Source organism: Spinacia oleracea, chromosome 5 (genome assembly GCF_020520425.1).
Source record: "Spinacia oleracea cultivar Varoflay chromosome 5, BTI_SOV_V1, whole genome shotgun sequence".
Classification (NCBI taxonomy): Eukaryota; Viridiplantae; Streptophyta; class Magnoliopsida; order Caryophyllales; family Amaranthaceae; genus Spinacia; species Spinacia oleracea.
The window spans coordinates 60,035,997-60,060,567 of NC_079491.1; the positions used below are offsets into that span (position 1 = coordinate 60,035,997).

General features: G+C 35.5%; 1 protein-coding gene across 1 annotated transcript; it reads left to right on the top strand.

Annotated features, from left to right (window-relative positions):
- Window positions 1-24: 24 nt before the first annotated feature.
- On the top strand, window positions 25-24,101 carry LOC110775562 (uncharacterized). The gene is made up of 3 exons (XM_021980173.2): window positions 25-857; window positions 8,015-8,247; window positions 23,628-24,101. The coding sequence occupies exons 1-3, from the start codon at window positions 378-380 to the stop codon at window positions 23,872-23,874; spliced, it is 960 nt and encodes a 319-aa protein (XP_021835865.1). The 5' UTR covers window positions 25-377; the 3' UTR covers window positions 23,875-24,101.
- Window positions 24,102-24,571: the final 470 nt, after the last annotated feature.

Below are 24,571 nucleotides of genomic sequence, written 5' to 3' on the forward strand. Positions count from 1 at the left end.
CTATTTCTCAAGCCGCTTGTTCCTACAAAACATTCCGTAATTGTTATTTTGCTATACTTGTATCCCGTGCACGCCAAGCTAAACTGCATCATATCCAACAAGAAGATAGAGACTTAGGGAGTACGTGTTTGTGAAATTTGTTTAATTTGGAAATCTAGTTTTTCAAATGGAGAAATCCATAATTCTACGTAACACTTGTATTTCCATTAATTATAAAAGAAACAACCACGTACCAAATTGACAAATTAAGATAGCATTTATTTATACATTTGATCTTTTGATAATTTAATTCAATATATAATTAAGACCACAACAAAAACAACAAACCGGCCTCCTACTCCTGGAACCTTAAACAAGCGTAGATACACCAAAAAAAAATGGTGACTTACGACGGAATAAACCACGAAATAGTTGATGTAAACGGCATAAAGATGCACGTAGCAGAGAAAGGTGAAGAAGGAGCCCCAATAGTAGTCTTCCTTCACGGATTTCCTGAACTATGGTACTCTTGGAAGTACCATATCCTAGCCCTCTCATCCCTTGGTTACCGTGCAGTAGCCCCTGACATGAGGGGTTACGGCGACACAGATGCCCCACCCGATGCCCATAGTTATACTTATGGGCACATCGTCGGTGACATTATTGCTCTGATTGATAAGTTGGGGGCACAAGAGGTGTTTGTGGTGGGCCATGACTGGGGCGCCATCATTGCTTGGTGGTTGTGCCTTTTTCGACCTGATCGTGTCAAGGCATTGGTCAACCTTAGCGTCCCGTTCTCTCCTCGAAACCCACACCAGAACCCGGTAGATATGTTTCGCGCTGCTTATGGCGATCATTATTACATTTGCCGATTTCAGGTTTTTTTTTTTATCTTTGCGTATGCTTTAACATCTATACTATTATTATATCTCCAAGACAATGAATGTCACGTTAGTATCAATGTTCGAACTCATGACCTCTAGTGTAAAGTTTTAACTATCTCTATAATGAAATAACATATGACTTTAAAGTAATAAAAAAAAAAAGACAAAACTCATTCTTATAAAAATTACTCCGTAAAACTTTAATGCCCAATTTATAGTTGAATAATTAGATATTACAGAGTATAAATTATTTTACTTAATCTTTCTTAATTACTCAAATCATACGTAAAAAAAGTTATTTGTTTGCACTACTTCTTTAGCTAACCAGATGTGCGTTTTTCCATTTTTTTTTACTTTTTATTATTCAATTTGTAATATTTGATACATTAAGATATTTCTTATGTTTAAAAGTAAATTAGAAAAATAAAGTTCTATACGGAGTACCAATCAAGTAAACTACTAGAAAAAATAAAGTTTTATACTGGGTACAATTCAAATAAAACTAAATTAATCTTAATAAAAAGCCACACAACATCTACAAAAGAAACTTGAATCTAACAAAGTTTAGTTAACTAATTATAAATTTGTTAACCAATTTTTATGTTTATATAATAACAACTATATGCTAAATTCATTTTAAATAAAAAAATTAATATCAACATGCAATGTGTGACCCGGGGTATTGCCCGGGGTAATAACTAATTTTAGATTATAGCTCGTAAAAAAATTAAAAAATTATTGTGTATAGTTTCGAAAAATAGGTCTTTTGATTTTTTGTTTATTTTACTTTTACGTTTTTTTCACCTAAGAACTCATAATATAATATGAAGTTGACTTATTAGACCTGATTGAAAATTATTATTTCTTTATTATGACTTAATTATCGATTTTGATAAATACTTATTGGAACTTAACTAGCATAGTTACAGGGAATAAACTTAAGAGAGTAAACTTATCGGATTAAATATATTGGACCTTACTTAAACTTATTGAATCTTATTTTAACTTACTTGGACCTATTAAATCTAAAATTTATCTGAAACTTATTTTTATAAGCAAAGAAATCACACTTTCAAACTTATCTATACTACATATATACTACATATTAAAAAGCTTTTCTACAAACGTTTCAATCTACAAATCCATGCTATATATCCACTTTCATTTAAAAAAAGAGATATATGGTTAGCATAAGCTTTGACACGCAACTCCCACTTTCAACACCAGACCATTAACCAATAGAGCTATAATCTTTTACTACCTCCGTTTCATTAAGTTCTTTACGCTTTGATAAGATTTGTCTCAAAATGTATTTTATAAATATCAAATTTTTATAATTTTTTATCGTATAAAATTAGATATATTAACGGTCAAACATTACACCAGAGACCGTACAAATAGTAAGTGTAAAAATCTTTTGAAACAGAGGTAATACATAGATGTTATCTATGCAAACTTAAAATTACTATAATATAGAAAAATTATCATATAGAAAAATTATGTTCTAAAAAACTCAAACAAAATTTCATTCAAAAAATATGATGAGTACTACTCCCTCCATTCCTTTATGTTGTTCCCATAAAGAATGTTGGGGGGTTTTTAAGAAAACTGAATCTTTGTTTGTATTGGGATATGAGTAATGATTGGGTGTAAGAATAATGATTGTGTGTAAGAGATTATATATTTAAAATAAAGTAAGGAGAGAGAAAATATTAAATAAATAAGATAAATGAGAGATATTTCATTAACAAAATAATCAGATTAAAATCGAACCAGAAAAAGAACAAAATTAGAACAGCTCTAAATCGAACCACTAAATCGAACCAGAAAATTCGATTTAAAATATAACCAAAAAATAAGAAAATCCAACAAAAACCCAGAAATTTAGACTTCAATAACTCACAAATTCGTGAACAAATTCGAGCACAATTCAACCCATAAATACGAACATATTCAACCCAGAAAATCAGGAAAATTCAACCCAAATCGAACAAATTAAACCCAGAAAATTAAACCCAGAAATTCAACCCAGAAAATTAAACCCAGAAAATTAAACCCAGAAAATTAAACCCAGAAATTAAACCCAAATCTTAAACCCAAATCGAACAAATTCAACCAAAATTAAACCCAGAAATTCGAGAAAGTTCAACCAAAATCAACCCAAAAATTAGACAAGAAAATCGAGATAATTCAACCCAAATTTAGACCAAAATAAACCCCAAAAAATCGACCAAAATCAAACCAAAATTCGAGAACATTCAACCCGAAATTCGACAAAAATTTCGACAAAAAGTTCGTCCAAAATCAACCAAAAATTCGACAAAAATTAAACCAAAAACTCGACCAAAATCAACCAAAAAAACAACCCAGAAATTCGTCATAAGTTCGCAAAAAAAAAAACCCTAAAAATTTGAAACGTGAATACAAAAATAAATAAATACCCAATTGATCTCAATTTCACGATTTTGAGGATTTAGAGGTCAAATTCGACCATGAAAACTCTAGATCTAGGGTTTTCGTGGTCGAATTTCACCATCTAAAACCATAATACATATTCTACAGCTTTTTCGGGTGGTGGTGGCGGTGGCGGAGTTGTGGTGGTGGTGGCGGCGATATTGAACGAGGAGAGAGAAAAGTGAGAGAGGAAGGAGGAGAGAGAGAAAAGTGAGAGGAGGAATATGAAAATGAAGAACATCTTTGATGTTCTTGAGGGTATCACCAATCGAAACAGAGAAAGGAAGGAGGAGAGAGAGAAAAATGAAAGGAGGTTGAAGAGAGAGAGAGAAATCAGTGAGGTGAGAGAGAGAGAAATCAGAGAGGTGAGAGAGAGTGAAATCGGAGGTGAGAGAGAGTGAAATCAGAGAGTGAAATCAGAGAGGTGAGAGAGAGTGAAATCAGAGAGGTGAGAGAGAGTGAAAGTGACGGTAGTGGGGTGGGGTTATGGGGGATGGGAAATTAATTAAATAAGGGTGGTGGGGAAAAAGAGGGTGGAAAAAGGGTAGAATCTTAGGGTTTTTTGGTAAATAGTGGGGAATCTTAGGGTAAATTGGTAAAAAAACTATGGCCAAAAATAGTAAAGATTCAGTAGGGGAACAACAAAAAGAAATGCCAAAAAAAGAAATGGGAACAACAAAAAGGAATGGAGGGAGTATTATTCACGAAATTATTTGGACCATCGCCCATACCCAAATACTTTCTATAATATCAAACAAGAGTTAATGAACTTATTTTTGTCCAGAATATCAAACGAGCAGAGTCAATTAACTAATTTTTGTCAGTCAACATGTATCTTTTCCACGTTTTATTTTTATTTTTATAAGTATGTAAACGGTATACAAAATATATAAAACTTTAAACAACAAGAGTATAAGCTAAGCCCAAGAGAGCAAACCATCTAGGATGGCCTCCTCTACAAGAAAAGAGTACCAAGAAACCACCGACTTAAGAAACAATTTTACTCACAACTTTACAGATTGCTAAACCAATTATAGCACTTATCTTCCTAGGAACTATATTCCGAAACCAATTACTATCTAGGCGAATTTGTCAAAAATAACATTTTAAAACCCATTTTTTGCGAGAAACAGCCTTTTAAAAATTATTTTGTGAAAACAGACCTTAAAATAAAATTAATTTGCGAGAGACAACCTATTTGTGTTTTCAGACGTTGACCATACATTTCCGGCATTGACTTTCCCGGTTTTACTACTCTCACCCATATTCCTTCCAATTTTTCCCCTTAAAACAAAAATTCAGCCAATTTTTTTTTTTTTTTTGCTAGACAAGCAAGATCGAATAATATTAAGCTCGAAACAAATTTACAACCTAAGCTAACTCAAGGATGAAACAAACCAACTAGGTTGGACCATTCCATCAAAGAGCTAGAAAACAGATTAACTAAGCTTACAGAGTAGCAAACCACAAGCTATCTCTCCTAGTTACATTTTTAGGAAAAACAAACAAGATTCGGTCTCTAACATTTTGCTTAACTCTAGCTACCATATTCTGCACAGTAGGGAAAGAAGCATTCCAAAAACAACTATTCCTGCTTGACCAAACAGAATAAACTGCAGCAGCTAGCATTGCAAAGCTAACTTGCTTCCTGAACTTAGACATTATGCCATAAGCAATAAACCTCATAAGCTGCTTCAGATCACCTGTGGAGTAAGAAATTCCCAACCAAAGTTTAAGGGCACTAATGCATCTGCTGCTGTAGGGACAAGTAAAGAACAGATGCTTATGATCTTCATCAGCTTGTCCACAAATCAGACAATTTGCAGTATTACTAACACCAAATCTTGCCAATTTTGCAGTGGTTTGAAGCCTACCCTGCACTGCCAACCAGCATATAAATCTATGCTTAGGGATATTCAGCATATTCCACACCATATTGTCCCAATGAATCACTGGTTTAGGTCCAATGATTTTCTCATAAACTGTTTTCACAGAATAATGAGGCATAGCAACTAACTCAGCTTGAGTATATACTAGCTTCAATCTCTCTTTTATGGCACATATCTTCTTCTAATACCAGCTAGCAGAAGCTACAGGCTTATACTCCCACCAGTCCCCATCTTTAATGTACACATCATGAACCCATTTGATCCAAACATTATCCTGTTTAGATGCAATGGCCCAAATATATTTTCCAATGCTTGCAATATTCCAGTTGATAACATCTCTAAAGCCAAGACCACCTTGCTTTTTATCACAGCATGAACTATCCCAAGAAATGTTACTGTTTTTCTAACTATAAGCTTGTCCACTCCAAAGAAAAGATCTACAAACCTTAGTGACTTCATGCAAAACTTTCTTAGGCAGAATAAATACCTGAGCCCAGTACATATGTATACTCATCAAAACAGAATTAATGAGCTGCATTATTGCTGTGTAGGATAGATTCCTTGAACTCCAGACTTTAATCCTAGCAATCATCTTATCCACTAGGACATCACATTGAGCAGCAGAGATTCTTTTAACACAGATGGGAACACCTAGGTACTTAAAAGGAAGCTGACTCCTAGTAAAACCAGAAACATTGACAATTCTGTTGATTTCATTCTCAGCCATACCACAACAGTAGATAGCTGATTTCTGCTTGTTGGCTAAAAGACCAGAAGAACTTGAGAACAGCTTAAAAGCTTGTAGCAGAAGAAACACAGAGGGAAAATCACCTTTACTACACAAGATTAGATCATCAGCAAAGCATAAATGAGTAAGCTTAAGCTCTTTGCATCTAGGATGAAACTGGAAGTGAGGCAGTCCACTCATTTTATAGAGAATTCTGGAAAGGTATTCCATACAGATCACAAACAGGAGGGGAGACATGGGATCACCCTGTCTTAGTCCCCTTTTTGACTTGAAGAATCCATGCATTGTGCCATTAAGCATCAGAGAAAATTTAGGAGTAGTCACACACTCCATAACAAGAGTCACAAAACCTCCAGGGAAACCCAACTGAACCAACATTTCTTGCAAGAAATCCCAATCAACTGTGTCATATGCTTTTTGAAGATCAATCTTCATCATACAACTTGGTTTAGCACTCTTCCTACCATACTGTTTCACCAAATCCTGAACCACCATGATATTATGCACTATGTATCTACCATGGACAAAACCCCCTTGATTCTCAATGATCAAATCTGGTAGCACTTGCCTACCAAAAAAAAAACAAAAAATAATTCCCCTTTTTTCCTGGGTTTTGGGTAATTTCTGGGTTTGATTCCATACGTAAATGCATCAGAAAAATCTGAAGTTCAAATCGGAAAAGAAAGCAGTGGCATCTCTTCCGATTTCAACCCAAGTCCACCATCTTTTTTGTCCATCTTTAATCACCGAAAAACACCCAAATTTTGGCAATTTAATCATCGAATTATTGAGTTTCGATCAAACTCACCTCTCAGTTCTTCAATATGTCCAATTTCTAGTGTTTTGAATCCAATTTTAGTGAAAAATGAGCCCAATTTTGGGTAAATTCCATCACCTTCCTCTTCGATCAGCATCAACACCTACAAACCCCCTTTTGTCAACTCCCCATGAGAGGCCTTTGATGAACCCAATTTTGGGTCAATTCCATCACCTGCGCCGGCTGCTTTTGCTTATCTTACCCTTTTTCTTTTTACTTCTTGGTGCTGATTTCAATGAATTAATTGCTCAAACAAATTTGAGGGGAAAAACCCTAACTTTCCTACATTAAAATTACACAAAATTAATGAACATCACTTACCAAATTGTAGTTGTAGAGTGTCAACAATGATTGAATTGAGAACCAATCTACCTTGGAAGCAACAATTTAATCCAAAATGATTCAGCATGAAGAGAGGGCAAAAAAATTGGTGGGGGAAAGAGAATGAATTTTGGGGGGAGGGGGGGGGGGGGGGTGGTGGTTGGATTTTTGGCTCCAATTTGATTTTAAGTGGGAAAAAGGGTGCATGTAGTAAAACCGGGGAAGTCAATGCCGAAAATATATGGTCAACGCCTGAAAACACAAATAGGTTGTCTCTCGCAAATTAATTTTACTTTTAGGTCTGTTTTCGCAAAATAAATTTTAAAAGGTTGTTTCTCGCAAAAAGTGGGTTTTAAAAGGTTGTTTTTGGCAAATTTGCCTACTATCTTTAGCACTTATCTTCCTAGGAACTATATTCCGAATTCTAGGCCTTACTATATACTTAATCTGATATACGTTTCGTGCTTGCATCAAAAAAAATAATCTGATATACAGTATAAGTCATTATCTGAACTTTTTAAAGTTGTGACCAAAACGCTTCATTTAGTGTCCTCCTAACAGTCTAGAGCTGTCAAAACAGGTCGTCGGATCGGGTTTGGGTCAGGTCATCTCGGGTCATGATCAAATCGGGTCCGATCGGGTCACTTTATCACTCGGGTGTAGATCGGGTTCAGCCGGGTTGGTTTTCGATCGGGCAATGTCGGATTTTATCTCAATTTCGGGTACAAATCGGGTTCGGATCGAGTCATGTTCGGGTCGGATTTAATTTCGTGTATATATTTAAAATCCGAAATATATAATACGAAGGACGTAGTATATATTTAAATGTCCTATAATAAAAAATTATAATTCCAATTCATGAGACCAGTTCATTTGATTATCAAATAATGTCGTTTGTCTGATTAACAAAATATTTGTGAAGGAACCCGGAGAAATTGAAGATGAGATAGCCGAAGCTGGTGGTGCTGACAAACTATTGAGGAAGTTCTTTGCATACCGCGATCCAGGTCCCTTGTTTTTGCCTAAAGGAAAAGCCTTCGTGGATGTGCCACCTTATCCACCTTATTTATCTAAAGAGGAAGCCGCTTACTACCTTGATAAATTTACACAAATCAGCTTCACCGGAGGATTGAACTATTATCGTGCTCTTAATCTGTATGTTCCTCCTTATCATACTCATTTACATTGGCTGTCTTATGTGTTTTTATGAATGAATAAGCTTTTAACTCCCTTTTTTTTTTTGAAGAAAAGTACTTTCTAGGAAAATACAATATTATTAGGTTAAATAATCCCCTTTCAAATTTATCTCATTTTGTTTTTTGATTATGAGTAAAACATAGACACCCAAAAGGCCAAAAGTATGTATAGTATTATAGGAATGCGGGACACCAAACAAAATTTCAAATGGTGTTTTATTGTTTAACAAAGGTGAAGGGTTCAATTAATTAAATGTGCGGAAGCTAGAACACACTCCCCCCAAAAATAAATATGCAATTTTGCCTGAAATCTTAATGTGCAGGCAACATTTAGGATGTGTTTATGTTTTCTCTCAACCCGCCCGTGTTGTTGTGGAGTACCGACACATGAGGAGTAAAATAAAATGCTAGTAGCGGAAAAATAGTAACGCAAACAATTGAATTCCGTGCCTTTATCACTTTGCAAAATTTTAATTGTTTGAGAAAATTGACGATTAACCATGGCAATGAAATTCAAAAAAATATGAGAAACTTTTGTTTTATCATCAAACAAATATACCCAAACGACTCTCGAAAATTCATCAACTATAGTTAAAAATAATGGGCTCCTCAAGAAGAAGCATGTCTATATGATCCCCATAAATCAAAATGATTTTTCTAAAAACTACGACTAGCTTTATTATCACTAATAAGAAATTTTTCTCTAGGGTGCTTGACACGAAAACAAACTTCACAAACTTTATTTAAACTACCCTTAAGGTTAATAATGAGAGAAAGTAACTTTATTACTTTTTCTAAAGGATGCTTCATTCTTTTATGCCATAATTCCAACGTCGACGTTCCGCCATTCACCGAGACATGTTGCACTGAGTTAGCTTCTCCTTAAGTCCATCTTGTCTAACACTCGTTCCAATCGGCTCCCCCGTTTGGTCTTGTATAGCACATATAGAAGAATTAAATTTGACAATACTATGTAAGTCATCATTTAGTTGGGAAAAAGATAGTAAGTTGTAGCTAAATTGAGGAACATAAAGGACATATTTGAGAAATATATTATCCGACAACCGAACCGAGCATCCGTGTGTAGCATTTTCTTTCTTGCCATTAGGAAGAGAGATGGGACAATCATAATTAATATTAGTAATATCAAAGAACCAATTTTTATCACCTGTGACATGGTGCGTTGCTCCGGTATCAATTATCCATAAATTAGTATTAAATTTACCATTTAGACGATGATCCGGAAATGGATTATTACCAATTAGCCCTGTAATGGCTTTCCATTGTTCAGCCGTGAACAATTGGGCTTGTTCTGTCGAAGGTTGATTTGTTGGCCCAGTAGCAGTGCTTGAATTATTTGTGGATGTAGAGTGGGCAACGTTTGCAAGGGGAGGCCCACGTGATCCTACCCCTTGCCACACCCATGTGATCCTGCCTAGGGCCTGCTGTGCCCACGTGGTGGGCCATCATTCTTGGGTTGATCTTCTAGGTGTAGGGGAATACAGTTAAACATAATAACATGTGCGAAAACAATCCCCAAAGCCAGGAAACATGTATAAAGCACAAATTAAGCATACTTACATTCGAAGCGTATTTCCCTAGTAATCTGTCAACGAACATGAACTTAGAACTCCACTTGTCGTTCCTCTACTTGGTTCACCGACACGATCAGATCCGTCTTGATAACCGTAGCTTAGACAATTAATCAAGAGTGTTTTCTTTTTGGGAAGAACTTAGTTTGGAGGCACAGAGAGAGTTAGGGTTCTCTAAGTGTCTAGGGTTAGAGTAGTGATTAGATTGTAGTGTGGAAAACTTAGGTGTGTAGTTTATTAGAATAACCTAACTAACCGGCCAAGCCAAAAGGCCATGACCGGCCAGCAAGCCCACACGCCAATCGACAAGCAAGCACGCAGCTAGCTGGGCCATGGGCCGCGCGCAGCTGCTGCTGCGTTGTCGCCTTTGGCCCGCGCGCACACACATCCGCTTGGCTTTCGGCCAGCGCTGCTGTACTATGTTGCTGCGCACCATGCGCCCATGGGCCTCGAATGCTTCGTGCATTCGGCTCGTGGGTAGCTCTTCGTATTCGTGACTAATATCGTTCCGGATATTATTTATCGTTTCGTATACGACGACTCACCGTCGTACGATACGGTTTATTCGTTTCGCCCAGCTTACGAATATTCGCGATACGATATACGATTCCGATGCAAGGTCGTATCGTATAATACATTTTCCAAAACTAATTCCTGAAAAGCTATTAAATGAATTTCCGATTCATTTATTCAGGTGATCTGTTACGTGCCATTGGTGTGATCTTGTAGGTTCAGTCAAGAGTAAGTTGTGAGCTTAATATTCATTAGAACTCACTGATCGGAAGCATTGCTCCAGCTAGCTGTTCCGATCACTTGATCTCACTGAATTAATTGTTCGCAATTAATCTGAACCTTGGCATTAGACTAAATGCACCTTGGTTGAAGGACATATTTCCTTCAGTCTCCCACTTGTCATTCAGATAAGTGTGCATTCACATTACTTTGTCGCTTAATGTTACTTGCTGAACATAAGGTAAGATCCAAGCCATCCTTATTAGGTGCAGAAGTGTTTCTTGGATTACAGAGCTCAACTGTTAAACTTTTACAGAAGGTTAAGCCTTAACCATTTTGAGCACGACCATGCATTTTCACAGTATCTAACTCTCTGGGAGGCCTTGTTACACAACAACACCATATCCTATCAAAGATAGGAGGACAATCCATTCTTGCAATCTATGAATACTCACTTTGATTCATAGTACGCCCAATAACTGCTTTTATAGCCTCCTTTTACAGTGCGACGTTTAGCTAGCATCAAAGCGAACTAATTCTCAAACGAGCAGACATAATCGCTCATGTTCTGAGGAACGGTATCTAATCACCATTAATGAGAACTACCTATGACATGACTTTAATCTCTTAAAGTGTACTCATGGTCAATCCGATACAAGATCCAATAAGTATCTATGCAAAATATTCTGACATCCAGTCACTCTAGTTCAAGAAACAGAACTAAAAAATCTACTTGCAATCTAATCTTCATTAGTCGTTGGTCGTCCACCTTTCAATGACCTGGATTAGGGATCCTTTGTGACTTCAATATTCAAGTTCACTTATGGGTGTTTCTTTATCGAAGAATCCATCTTGACATCCCATTTGAATGATTTGAATCACATGGACTTATCATTTAATACTAAACCAAAATTAAATGAACTATGAAATATAATTTCATAAATGATAAATGTTTAAACCAAATGCTTACCAATTTGTGGGCCTCTAACCCAAAATCAAGCATTTAATGTTTTACAGATATAGGCCTTTCACCCAATACTTAAAACATTCATGGAACTCAAACTTGATTCCATATCTGCATATGAATGTTGTGTATCATTCAATGCAGATGTTTATTTTATCATATTTTGCTATCCTTAGCATCTTTTCTATCGAAAGCCTTTCGATGTAAGATGAAAAGAGCTTTGAATATGTTTCTAGAATGATCTAGTTTTTCGTTGCTGTTTAGAATGATAATCATATCTAAAATAGAAAATCATCCAGGTAGCAGTCTTGTGATCAACCTGAGTTCATTGAAGAATTCCCACTAAAAACAATTCCCTTTTATTGCTTCTTAGGCAACAATGAATTCATTTCAATTATGTAGAATTTCAAATGATGTTTCCCTTTTGGAATGCTCCAACCAGTTCACATAGATGTGGGAGATACATCTTTCAACTGAGAACTTGGAAACTAATCATTGATTCAGTTTCCCATGCATCACATATGGTTTAGAACCTATGTAACCACCTTTTAATCACGACGCCTAATTGCCCGTGTTTGTTTGTGGTTTGCCTAACAACAAGATTCAACTTTTTCTTAGGCAAATGCATGTAGCATCAAAACTTTAGTTCATCTTCACTTCCTTTTATCAAGTGCTCATCCTACACGTCCAAATGTATTGGATGTTCTTGATATTATTCTAATGATCCTTGATCTAGATCAATAGAGATTGGTATAAACTCGTCACGATCCAATGTTCACGAGTTTTCTTGGCGATCTATATATCACATCATACATGATTGATTTTAATGCAAAAACCATTCGCATTTTAAAATATATCCATGTAACTTTTTAGCTTTATTCTGTTTCAAGAGATACTGAATCTTTGCTGAAATCTTGGCATTGCCATGTGATATAAGGTGAAGGCACCTCTTCAAGGTCCTTCATGCTTAACTCTAGTGATAAAAACCTAGCTTTATACTTAGTTAAAGCATTCATAACTTAGACTTACTCATATGGGTTGAGAGTCTCTTTTGAGTCTCTCCATTGTGTTTGATTTAGTAATTACTTTTACAGAATCCAAACAACGCTTTAGATCCTATCCAATAGATCTTTAACCCAGTATGTTCTAAGTTTCGCCATGGTTCTAATATTGACAAATACTTTCAAATCTAACCATTTAGAATTTGAACTAGTTAGTACCCCGGACGATGCCCCGGATAGTAGAAAAATGAATTAATTAGATTATTATATAACTCGTTTTGAGTCTAATTTAATTTGTTACATTATAATATATCTTGCTTATGCTTTAATGAATTTTAACATGTCAAATTACTAACTCGTAAAAGTTATGACTAATTAGTGATGTGATCGAGACTATTAATAAATGATTCAGATAATTTTTATATTGACTTAATATAATTGTGCACGTACAAAAAACAACAAAATGAATTGTGGCGTAGTGGTTAAAATATGTGACTAACAAATGAGAGGTCACATGTTCGAAACCTTATAACTAACATTTTTTCATGATCAAGAAAATTATATGAGATGCATGACTTGTCAAAGATGACGATGCGGCATGTCATCGATAATAGGAAGCGACATGTGGCGAAATGACATTCCTTGCCTTGGAGATTTAATATATAATAGTATAGATGTCATTTTCAATAGAGAGATATGTATCTCATATATAGAACTAATAAACTTGACTTAGCTCCCACTAAACTCCTCATCTACAAGATGATCCATATTTTCATAAAGCTATGATTGCTCAATAGCCTTTTAGACAAATATGGTCCAATTCCCAATTGCATGCTTTAATCTACGAATAGATCTTTTAAGCTTGCTCTTTTATCTAGCACCTAAAACTTTTACATTGTGTGATGTACACAATTCCTTTCTACAAGTCTAATTGAGTAAGGTGTTTTGTTTTCCAATTGCCATATTGCCATATGCAATGATTGCTAGATTTATCCAAAATAGTTCAAGCATTCCGACTTGGTGAAAAAGATTTCAACATTATCAACGCCGTGAAGTTGTTTACAATCTTTAACCACCAATCTAGCTTCTCTTTTGTATGTGTATACAATATCATCTTTGTATGTTTTGAAAACATGTTTGCAACCAATGGGAGTGAACCCTTTATGAAAATCAACGTAGTATATATTTTTAGAAAACATGTTTGCAACTAATGGGAGTGAACCCTTTATGCAAATCATCCAAATCATGGATTTGATTCTTTAAAGAATGGCCTCAAACCATTTTGTATGGCCTCGAACCATACTTATGTTTCTGATGGCCTCAAAACATACTTGGGAATTTTTAATTCGTCGTAGCTAACCTGTAAGTCGTATGTTTTTGAAGCACTTTCCAAAGTCTTCATAGATTTCATTCCTCAAGATATCTATGTATCTATCTTGGTTGAATTGTATTCCTTATACGATTTACCTAGGTATTGAACATCAAGCGTTAGTGTCTATAAAGACATTACTCAAGTCCTTTGAGTATTAGGATTCTCTTGAAGCACTTCTAAAGTCTTCATGAAGCTCTTCCAAAGGCTTCCAAGTACGGAGCCTTTCCAAAGACTCCTAAGTATCCTACATTTGTTTGTTGCTTGACTCGAAGTTCATTGGAGGTCATTTTTCTCCCACTTGCCTTTTTGGAAATATGATGGTTTCCTAAAAGACATTATCTAGAGCAACAACCATATGTTCTCATATTTGTGGTAGAATCAATACCTTTTGTTTCTATGAGTCGCTCATAAAGAAACATATATCTACTCTTGAGTTTGTTTGATGTAAACACTAACTCCCACTAGGTTTGACAACCCTAGATATATATGTACTGAAAAGATGTACTGAACCGAAGTTCAATCCTTATGACATCTTATCCTTAGCTTTGACAACCTTGTTTAGTGTGATAGTCACTTGAGAGTATCATTTAGAAACTATATAGGAAAATAGTCGTGATTATCATTAATCGAAATAGATTCCGATTTCTCCATTTGGACATACCATATTCTTATGGAGCTTTGATTGTTATAATTCCATATAAACAATCTAGATAATCTTTCTTGGCTTATGCAAACATCACCTTGACCCAGCCTAGATGTTCCAAAATTCTTGCCAAGTTGATTTTATACCCTTTTGTGAATCGCATTGAAGCATTTCACATATTTCACGTTGAGTAAATATAGCCATATTTTCTCAAATTATCGTGAAATAGATAAGTCATAAAATCCATCTTTGGCCCATGAACATAATTAACTAGACTCTTCTAACAATAGTCCATTTCGATGTCATGTTCAACAAGCTAGACCCACGTGTCTTAAATTAACCAATTTTCAAAAATCCATGCCATGGAATCTTAGAATTTTGACTTGTTGTTATGGTCGTATGACATGGCCAAAGATATGTGGAACACAAATCAAAATGTTTGATTTGAACCTTCTGAAGTTTGAGTGTGAAGAGATTCGTTTGTTTATTAATCAATCATATGACTCAACCCTTAAATGACCATTTCATTCAAATAAACACTCAACGAATGTTTTTGTTTACTTTGAATGTGAGTCTTTCCGTTGTCCAAACAGAAATTGATTATGATGATTAATGGAACATAATACCATTAAGTTCCAGCCTTTAGAGGGACTTTAAAACAAACAGATGACCCTACAATTAATGTAGCACAACTTTGCTTCATTTCCCACTTGTAGGTCAATAACCAGACTTGGCTCCCGGAATTTGAGTTCTTAACAAGAGTTAGAACCTCAAGCGGTAATCTAATACCATAGGACTTTATTTGCTAAGTCGTTTCTCTTTAACGCAAACTTCAAGGTAGAAATTGAATCTTGAATTCATTTCTTTTGTTCCCCTTTCCTATCCTTTCTAGCACGTTTTCTTATAGTCCTAAAGATTTTACTCTTTGCTCGATCTTCTTACTCTGTTACGCTTACAAAGTCCCTTTATTTCATTCACTTTGAATGACCACATCCAATGAGTCTAGTTCATTATCGAATCAAAAGAAAATTGGTTGTTAACCATTGGTTATACATGAGTCTTTAGCTCAATACTTCATTATTTCAAAACTACCCAGTATTCTGAATATATGAGGTCCAATTGGTCTACCATTCAAATTTTAGTTTTAAAACAACCATGAAGATCACTATAAGAAAATAGCATTCAAGATACGCTCTCATTTCCTTTTTTTTGAGAACCGCTCTCAAAATTTGTTACCAATCGATCGAGGAAATATCGCAGTTCTATCGTCCGAACACAATAGAGTTGAAGATTTACAATTCTACACAATGAACTAGCAAAGAAAACATTTATCATACTTTAATAACTTGAAATAAAAGCATTCACACAATCATCAAATCTATTGAAAATTTCATTCATGCAAAAGCAAAACATGGTCCAAAAATGAATGAAACGATTCCAAGACCCTAAAAGTCCTAAATCCTTAAGCAGCTTTGGCATGTCTTAAGTATTTAAGATTCTAGGTAAGCAAAACCTATTTCTAGTAATCTCCAAATTACTCTTGGTTAATAAATTAATACCATAATTTATCTCATTGCCACAACATAATGCCATTGTTGTTTGAGTTGAAACCACAATCAACGTGCTCCTGTGGGACGCCTTACCACCTAAGTCTACTAAAATAGCACCTCGCTTTGGCGGAAATCTACTATCTTAGATCACTAGATTTTTGTAAGTGCTTGATTTGGAAGGCAACTTTTGAACTCAATATTACTTTGGACCTAGTTGTTTCTATGTTGGTTCGATTATTTAGTGAACTTAATCTAATCGAGTCATAGGAAACAACCTATTCATGCAAAATATACATACATACATTCAAGCATAATATATATCAAAATGCATAAATAAATGGTGAACTAGTATGGCCTAAAACATCTTGTCTTGAAGCATCCAATCTTCATCACCATCTTGTTAGCTTGGCATCGTCTTGAATCTTCGTTCAATTGCTAACTTAAAGTTCTAAACTTAGAAATACTTGAAAATAATAAAATTACATCAAAATTTCCATGGTACGCAGACCATATTTAAAACTTTACATTCAAAGATAGAACAGTTCGCAGACCGTATTTAACTATCCTAAATGGCCATACAAGTCACTTGGAGTACCTGCATTACATAAAATATACATTCTATGCATTCACCCATTCGTATGCTAAAACGAATGGCCCATATAATTATGCAAGTATTTACATGAATTAATTAAAATTCACGTTCACATAAACGCGTCCTAAAAGATTAATCAATTTCGAAATTATTAATCCTTAGACTTTATTCTAATTAAAATTGAATTTAATTAAAATAATGCGACCTACGAAAATAATTAAAATAATTATTTCATTTTAATTTCATTTAGTGGCTCCCACTCAAACCAATAATTATTCCAGATAATTAATTATTAAATATTAAATTCAAACTCGCGGCCCGGTCCAAGTAAATAAAATATTAAATTAAATATCCCGTTAGCCCAAATTAATGCAAACATGTCAAGCCCAACGAAATAAAATGTCCAAGTGCATGGTTGGGCTAGGCTTGCACCCAGCCCATTTCCGCGCTTGTGTGGCCTACGAGGCACACGAGCAAGCTCGCACACCCCGCAGCCTGGCGCGCGCGTCCCCACAGCCCTGTGCTGCCTTGCGCGCTTCGTTGTGCTCGTCGTTGCGCTGCGCCTCGCAGGACTTCGTGCCTTGCTTCGCTCGCAGCATTCGCAAGCCAAGGCGCCTGCCTTGCTCGCCCTTTCCTCGCCCAGCGCGCGCGCGGCACGCAGCTCGCTTGCTGCTGCCCGCGTCGCTGCGGCTCGGCACACGCATGGCAGCCCGCGTGACTCGTCGAGCCACACGTCCACCTACCCTTGTGTTCGTGCCTTTGGTTCGTACTACAGACCAACTTAATTATTAAAAAAATTAATTTCACGAACTTTGCATTAATGTTATTTTTCATAAAAAGTTACGATTTTTATATTCGAAAAACAACAATTTTTACGATTTAATAAAATAACGACAATCCAATTTCGTAAAATATTAAATCACGGCTAACATTATTCAAATTTTAAGAACGAACGAATCAACCAAAATTTGAACTTTTAAATAATAAAATCCAAAACTTTAAATCGTTCTTCAAACATTTAAATTTCAGATTTTAATAATTAGGTTTAAGTGCGATTAAAATTAACGAAACCATTCAAAATTTTAATCCAATAATTTTTAAAATTAGCCACTGACCCATGAAATTATATTCCCTTTCCCAATTAACCGAATTATTAGATCTAAATTATTTTAAAAAATCAATTAAGGATCTAAATTTTACGAATTTGGGGAAAGCAAAATTAGGGTTTATACTTATTTTAAAAATCTGAAATTTTTACCATAGATCAAGAATATACCCAGCAACATCGTGTCAAAGTTTCAAGAAATTCCAAGTTTTTTAGGTCGACCTTTTAATTGAATTACTTTCCAACACTTTTAATTTTTATTAAAAAATTAACAAAAACGCCCAAAAAACGACACTCCGAGGCCTGTTTTTGCATTTCCGTTCTCTTGAGTTGATCTTAGAAAATCGTTTTTAATCGGATTAGGGTTTAAAAAGTCGAAAAAACCGATTTTTTTTGAAATCAGGCCTTATTACGCAATTCATCCAATAATCCATAATAAATCCGAAAATTCAACAAAAATTCCAAAAATTTCGACAACAGCAAAAACAAATAAAACTTGCTAAAATATGCTTTGAATACATAAGGCTCATGATACCACTGTAGGGGAATACAGTTAAACATAATAACATGTGCGAAACAATCCCCAAAGCCAGGAAACATGTATAAAGCACAGATTAAGCATACTTACATTCGAAGCGTATTTCCCTAGTAATCTGTCAACGAACACGAACTTAGAACTCCACTTGTCGTTCCTCTACTTGGTTCACCGACACGATCAGATCCGTCTTGATAACTGTAGCTTAGACAATTAATCAAGAGTGTTTGCTTTTTGGGAAGAACTCAGTTTGGAGGCACAGAGAGAATTAGGGTTCTCTGAGTGTCTAGGGTTAGAGTAGTGATTAGATTGTAGTATAGAAAACTTAGGAGTGTAGGTTATTAGAATAACCTATCTAACCGGCCAAGCCAAAAGGCCATGACCGGCCAGCAAGCCCACACGCCAATCGATAAGCAAGCACGCAGCCAGCTGCTGCTGCGTTGTCGCCTTTGGCCCGCGCGCACACGCCACCGCTTGGCTTTGGGCCAGCGCTGCTGTGCTATGTTGCTGCGCACCATGCGCCCATGGGCCTCGAATGCTTCGTGCATTCGGCTCGTGGGTAGCTCTTCGTATTCGCGACTAATATCGTTCCGGATATTATTTATCGTTTCGTATATGACGACTCACCGTCGTACGATACGGCTTATTCGTTTCGCCCAGCTTACGAATATTCGCGATACGATATACGATTCCTATGCAAGGTCGTATCGTATAATACGTTTTCCAAAACTAATTCCCGAAAAGCTATTAAATGAATTTCCGATTCATTTAATCCGGTGATCTATTACGTGCCATTGGTGTGACCTTGTAGGTTCAGTCAAGAGTAAGTTGTGAGCTTAATATTCATTAGAACTCACTGATCGGAAGCAGTGCTCCAGCTAGCTGTTCCGATCACTTGATCTCACTGAATTAATTGTTCGCAATTAATCTGAACCTTGGCATTAGACTAAATGCACCTTGGTTGAAGGACATATTTCCTTCACTAGGTAGCCCACAAGTTCGTAGCGGGAATCAAAAGAATGACCATGTCTTTTGCAATGGGTACACGGGACTAAGGCCCAAAAAGAGGAGGTCTCATGGCCTAATACTTTCTCCGTATTGGCAGGAGTGCGAATGGTAAAGCCAACGACCTCAGTTGGGTTGTCGTCCAGCATGGCTTGCCTGACCCGTATGTTCATCTTGTGTTACCAACTGACAAGCCCGATCCAGGGAAGGAAGTGGATCTTGAGACAAAATATTAGTACGTTGATGAGCACAATATGAGGTATAAAGACCCATAAAAAATTCATGAAGTTTAGCCGTTACACGTCTTTGAACATGTTTTTCTGCAGCAGAACAATTATAACAACACGTACGGGAAATAATAGGTTCAAGATTACTTAAGTCTTCCCATAATGCATTAAGTTTTCCATAATATTGAGACCGACATAGATTTTGTTTGTTCACAACGAGCAATAGATGATTTAAGTTGTTGAATTATAAGACCATTAACAATAGAAAAACGATGTTTAAGATGATCCCATAAGCGTTTAGGCTCTCTATATTTTGTTAATTGAGCTATTACTTTAGGATCAATAGTGTTGGTAATCCAAGAGACAAGCATGGAATTGATCGTAGTCCAATCTGATTGTGTGTATGGTGGAATATGAATTGTGATGGTGCCATCCAAGAATTGAAATTTACGTCGTGCTTCTAATGATGTTTGAACATCACTAGCCCATTCATCGTAATTATTATTACGTAAGCGAGCAGGGGTGATAAAATCACCCGACAATCTTGACTACCCAAATAAAAAGGAGAATCTGGTTCGATCCTCTTAGGCGGAGGAGGTGGGGTTGCCTCCTCTTCAGCCATTAAAAAAGTCGGTTTATGTGTATCCTGCTCTTGATACCATGTAAAATATATTGGAAAGACTTGATGAATATTGTATTACGATCAACAAATATATATAATCAAAACTATCAATCATTATCTAATAATCCAATATTTATACTCATCTGCTTATTTTTATTGCACCAAAATGACAGGTTACCGGTTAACAAGGTTATCCCCTCACCTTCTTAAAAAGACAGAAAAAAGTACAAGAAAAAATTATTGATGGACTAATAGAGAATAAGAAAAAAAATTAAGGGAATTATTAAACAGAAAAAAATTAGGAGGAAAAATAAGAAAAATGTATTCTAATAATACTTACCTTTGGACGAATTTCTTTCAATTTTAATTTTAAAAAACTATCACTCTTTTTTCCCCTCCTTTTCCCTTGGCTGCCATTATCTCTCCTCCCCTCTGCCATGCTAATTTTTTCTAGTTTCTTCCCACGACTATAGCATCTCCTAGTCTTTGTAGAAATTGTGCACTATCTTGCTCCACATTATCATCATCATCAATCCAATAACGACAACATCACCAATCAAACGCCCTGTTAATTTAATTTTTGAGGCTGTGTTGAAGTAGTCATGTTTAGTTTGGTGTTGTGGCTAATTTGTTTTTGAGGTTGGTAATTATTTGGTCTGGCAATATTTTAATCTATATTTGGGTTTTAATATCTCCGTTGCTAGTGTGAAAATTGAGTTCTTTTCATCCTTAATTGCCCATATTGGAATTTGGCTATTTTGATTTTCTGCTACTAGTAGATTTGTTACCCTCTTTTGAATTTTTCTACCCCTAATTTTTTGATGAAGTCTAATGAGAGAAGGAATAAAGAGAGGAAGAATAATGGTTATGGTTCTGGTGGTTAACTTCAACCAACACAACATCAACTCAACCACTCACCAACAACCTTTGCTTTCCCCACTACTCCTCTCTATCTTCGCACCCTTGATCGGTATTTTCCCTTTACTAACATGTTAGGTTATAAACAATCCAATCGACATGCGAAAAACCATAATTTCCAAATAAGTTAATTCACAAAATCAATTAGCATAATTGAGTATATATACAATTAATGATGCGTGCCTTCCCTAGCTGTTCCCAAACAGAATAAGGACAAGTTTAAGACTCCAAATGACGTCCATCCGTAGATAGTGCACTACACGTTCGGATCCACCTTAAATTCGACTAACTAGAATCTCAATACAAGGTTTTATGGTTTCAGGAACTCACTTTTAGATGTCACGCAATGTATGAAAACTCACATGTGATTCTATGTACATAGGACACATATATATAGGAAATAGGAAAAATCCTAGGATGCCAAAACCCTAGTTTTGGATTAGGAAGTTTTAGGGAAACTCACTAAAATCGTAGGTGGGAAACGACCAACCAGCTTTGTGCCTTGTTGCCCTAGCATGCTGGCGTTGGCCTCATGCACTAGCGTTGGCCCATGGGCGCTGACGCTTGCGCGATACCTCTTGGGCAATGGCCCGACATGCGCTGGCCCATGCGCTATCTCTTGCGCACGCTCTCCATTGGCAGTGCATGGCCGTGTTGCACGCGGCGGTTTGGCATGTGCTTCCGGCTTATGGACCGAGCTTCGCGTTTCCGATTCGTTTTCCGATTCAAAAAAAAATTCCGTTTCCGAAAATATTTCCGATTCCGACAATATTTCAGATTTCGTCAATATTTCCGTTTCAGGCAACATTTCTATTTCCAATAATATTTTCCAATTCGAACCATATTTCCGTTTCCGGTAATATCTTTGATTCTGGTAATATTTATATTTTCATTTCCGGCAATATCTTCATTTCCGGTGATACTTATATTGCTGATAATATTTCCGATACGAACCATATTTCCGTTTCCGACAATATGTTTGTTTGAGACTATATTACCACTTTTGTTTTTTGATGGTTTGTTTAGCTCCCACTGAAACCAACATCCATTATTTCTGAATATCCATTATTAGAGTATTTACTGAATATTATATTCACCCAAATAATTGATTCATTTACGTACTAGGTACTTGTGTGACCTTAATAATAATATTAATTACACTTGAACTGAAGCGACCTCTAGCTACGCATTCAGATCACTTAATCTCACTGAATAATTAATTTTCTGAACCGCATTTATTAGAATTCGCGGGAAATGCATTAAATACAAATTTAGAGTAAGGACATATTTCCTTCATAACATTCTCAGCAAGCCACGTCACCCCATTTTACCACATTTAAAACGATGCACTTGTCGCCACCACAATCACCCGTGAAGGGGCGGAGATAAAAGGCAGACAATGGTGGAGGTGTTAGGAGAGAGATAAGGATGGTGGACGGAGGAAGGAGAGAAAGAGGGAGCGGGGAGGCTTTTCCAAATTAACTAAAATAAATATATATTTTTTTGACCAATTAAAGAGCGACATGTTGCATGTTTAATCTTTAAGAAAATATTTTGACCTACTATTGAGGTTGTAGGTGAATTTTTCTTTTTTTGGGAAGACACCCTCCAAAGATTAGATTATTTTTGAATTATTAAAAAATGGGATTGGTTTTAGGGTGGACAACTGGACATAGATTGGATTATAAAAAATAAAATTTCCATTTGTTTATGGGTTTTATTTAAAAATTGTTCCCCTGTATTATTTGGTTTTCTATATTAACCCATAATTTTTTAAGTTAAACGTTATATCCCTTAAGTACAATTAATTTATGCACCATATATAATCATGGTGTGAACTCGGCGTTTTGTAATTTCATTAGTTGTATACTACTCCCCCCGTTTCTTTTTGTTCTTTACGTTTTGACATTTTACACGTTTATTAACGACTGATAAATGTGCATTGAGATTCCTCTAAACAAGAAAAATTACGTTTATTTATAATGTTTTCACTCTTATCAAAATTCTGATATTAGAAAAATGAGAAAAATTTAATGTCCCAATAGAAAAGTGTGAGAGATTAAATGACCCAATAAATTTAATTGGTTAAAATAATCATTTGACACAAATTTTGATAGAATACTAAAGCATTATGTTATAATATAAAAGTAAATGTAAAGAACATTTTGAGATATCCAAAAATGAAAACGTAAAAACGGAGGGAATATTCATCTTCATTTTCATTTAAAGTGACACGATAAGAGTGAATTGAATTGTCATGATGATGAATTTCCGAGTCCTCCTAATGGTGCTAGGGGTTAACTTTTTAACTCCCCCCATTATCGAATTAATAAATAAGGTACTATTTTTTTTTTGTAGTTAAAACCTTATAACACAGAGGAACAATGTAGAAAAAACCTTATAAGACAGAGGAACAATGTAGAAAAAACCTGTTGTTTATCTTTGTCATACCTGTTATAAGATATTTCATTCTTGTTGCAGAAATTGGGAACTCACGGCGCCATGGACAAGAGCACGGGTACTATTGCCAGTGAAATTTGTTGTAGGAGACTTAGATCTTAGTTACAATATTCCTGGAGTAAAGGAATACGTTAACAAAGGGGGGATGAAAAAGGATGTGCCACTTTTAGAGGATGTTGTTATACTTGAAGGAGTAGGTCATTTCATACAACAAGAAAAACCTGACGTGATTGTTAACCTGATCTATGAATTTATTCAAAAATTCTAAGGACAATAAAGGTTTTCTAGAGCGCAGTCGCAGATGGCCGCCAAAACAGTAAATAATTCATCGTAAACTTGCGAGAGACGGTTTGTTATGTGATATGTATTCGTGTTAATGTTTTTACCCAAATTGAAACTCATTTACTTACTTTATGTAATTAACGAACTAAACCTAAGAGTAAGATCTGTGAGAGATCGATGTTTCGTTATGTGATACTCCATATGTTACAATGATTTTTACAACTATTACAACAAGCATAAAAAACATAAAGACCTTTCTTTCTCGTTGAACAAAATTATGGGACACGTGTACTCTTTACATACATTTATGCATAAAAAGGTAGTTTTTATGGACGTGTACTCTTTACTCTTTACATACGTGTCCAGACGACTGTTTTTACTGACGGTTGACCTCTTGTGATTGAAAGCCTCGCCGGTATTAGGAATTATAGTGTATATAGAATTCGTAGTGTGATATCAAGTTTCCTATTGTTAATAGTTTTATGTTTTAGAAGTTTATGTAGGATTTTGGAACCTTGTATCATATATACGTCAATAATAATATACGAAAGGTTGAGTCGTTTTCTCCTAATCTTCTCCAAGTTTAACATGGTATCAGATACAGGCCCACGACTTGAATTGTTAATACTTTGTGCCAAATTTAAAATGGCACGTATGAAGGGAGTATCGAGAAACACACTCTA

What these genes read in the sequence shown, in the direction of transcription:
- LOC110775562 (XM_021980173.2), top strand. Translation starts at nt 378, where the DNA reads ATGGTGACTTACGACGGAATAAACCACGAAATAGTTGATGTAAACGGC. An exon ending in ATTACATTTGCCGATTTCAG is followed by an intron (nt 858 to 8,014) that starts GTTTTTTTTTTT and finishes ATATTTGTGAAG; the next exon opens with GAACCCGGAGAAATTGAAGA. An exon ending in TATTATCGTGCTCTTAATCT is followed by an intron (nt 8,248 to 23,627) that starts GTATGTTCCTCC and finishes TTCTTGTTGCAG; the next exon opens with AAATTGGGAACTCACGGCGC.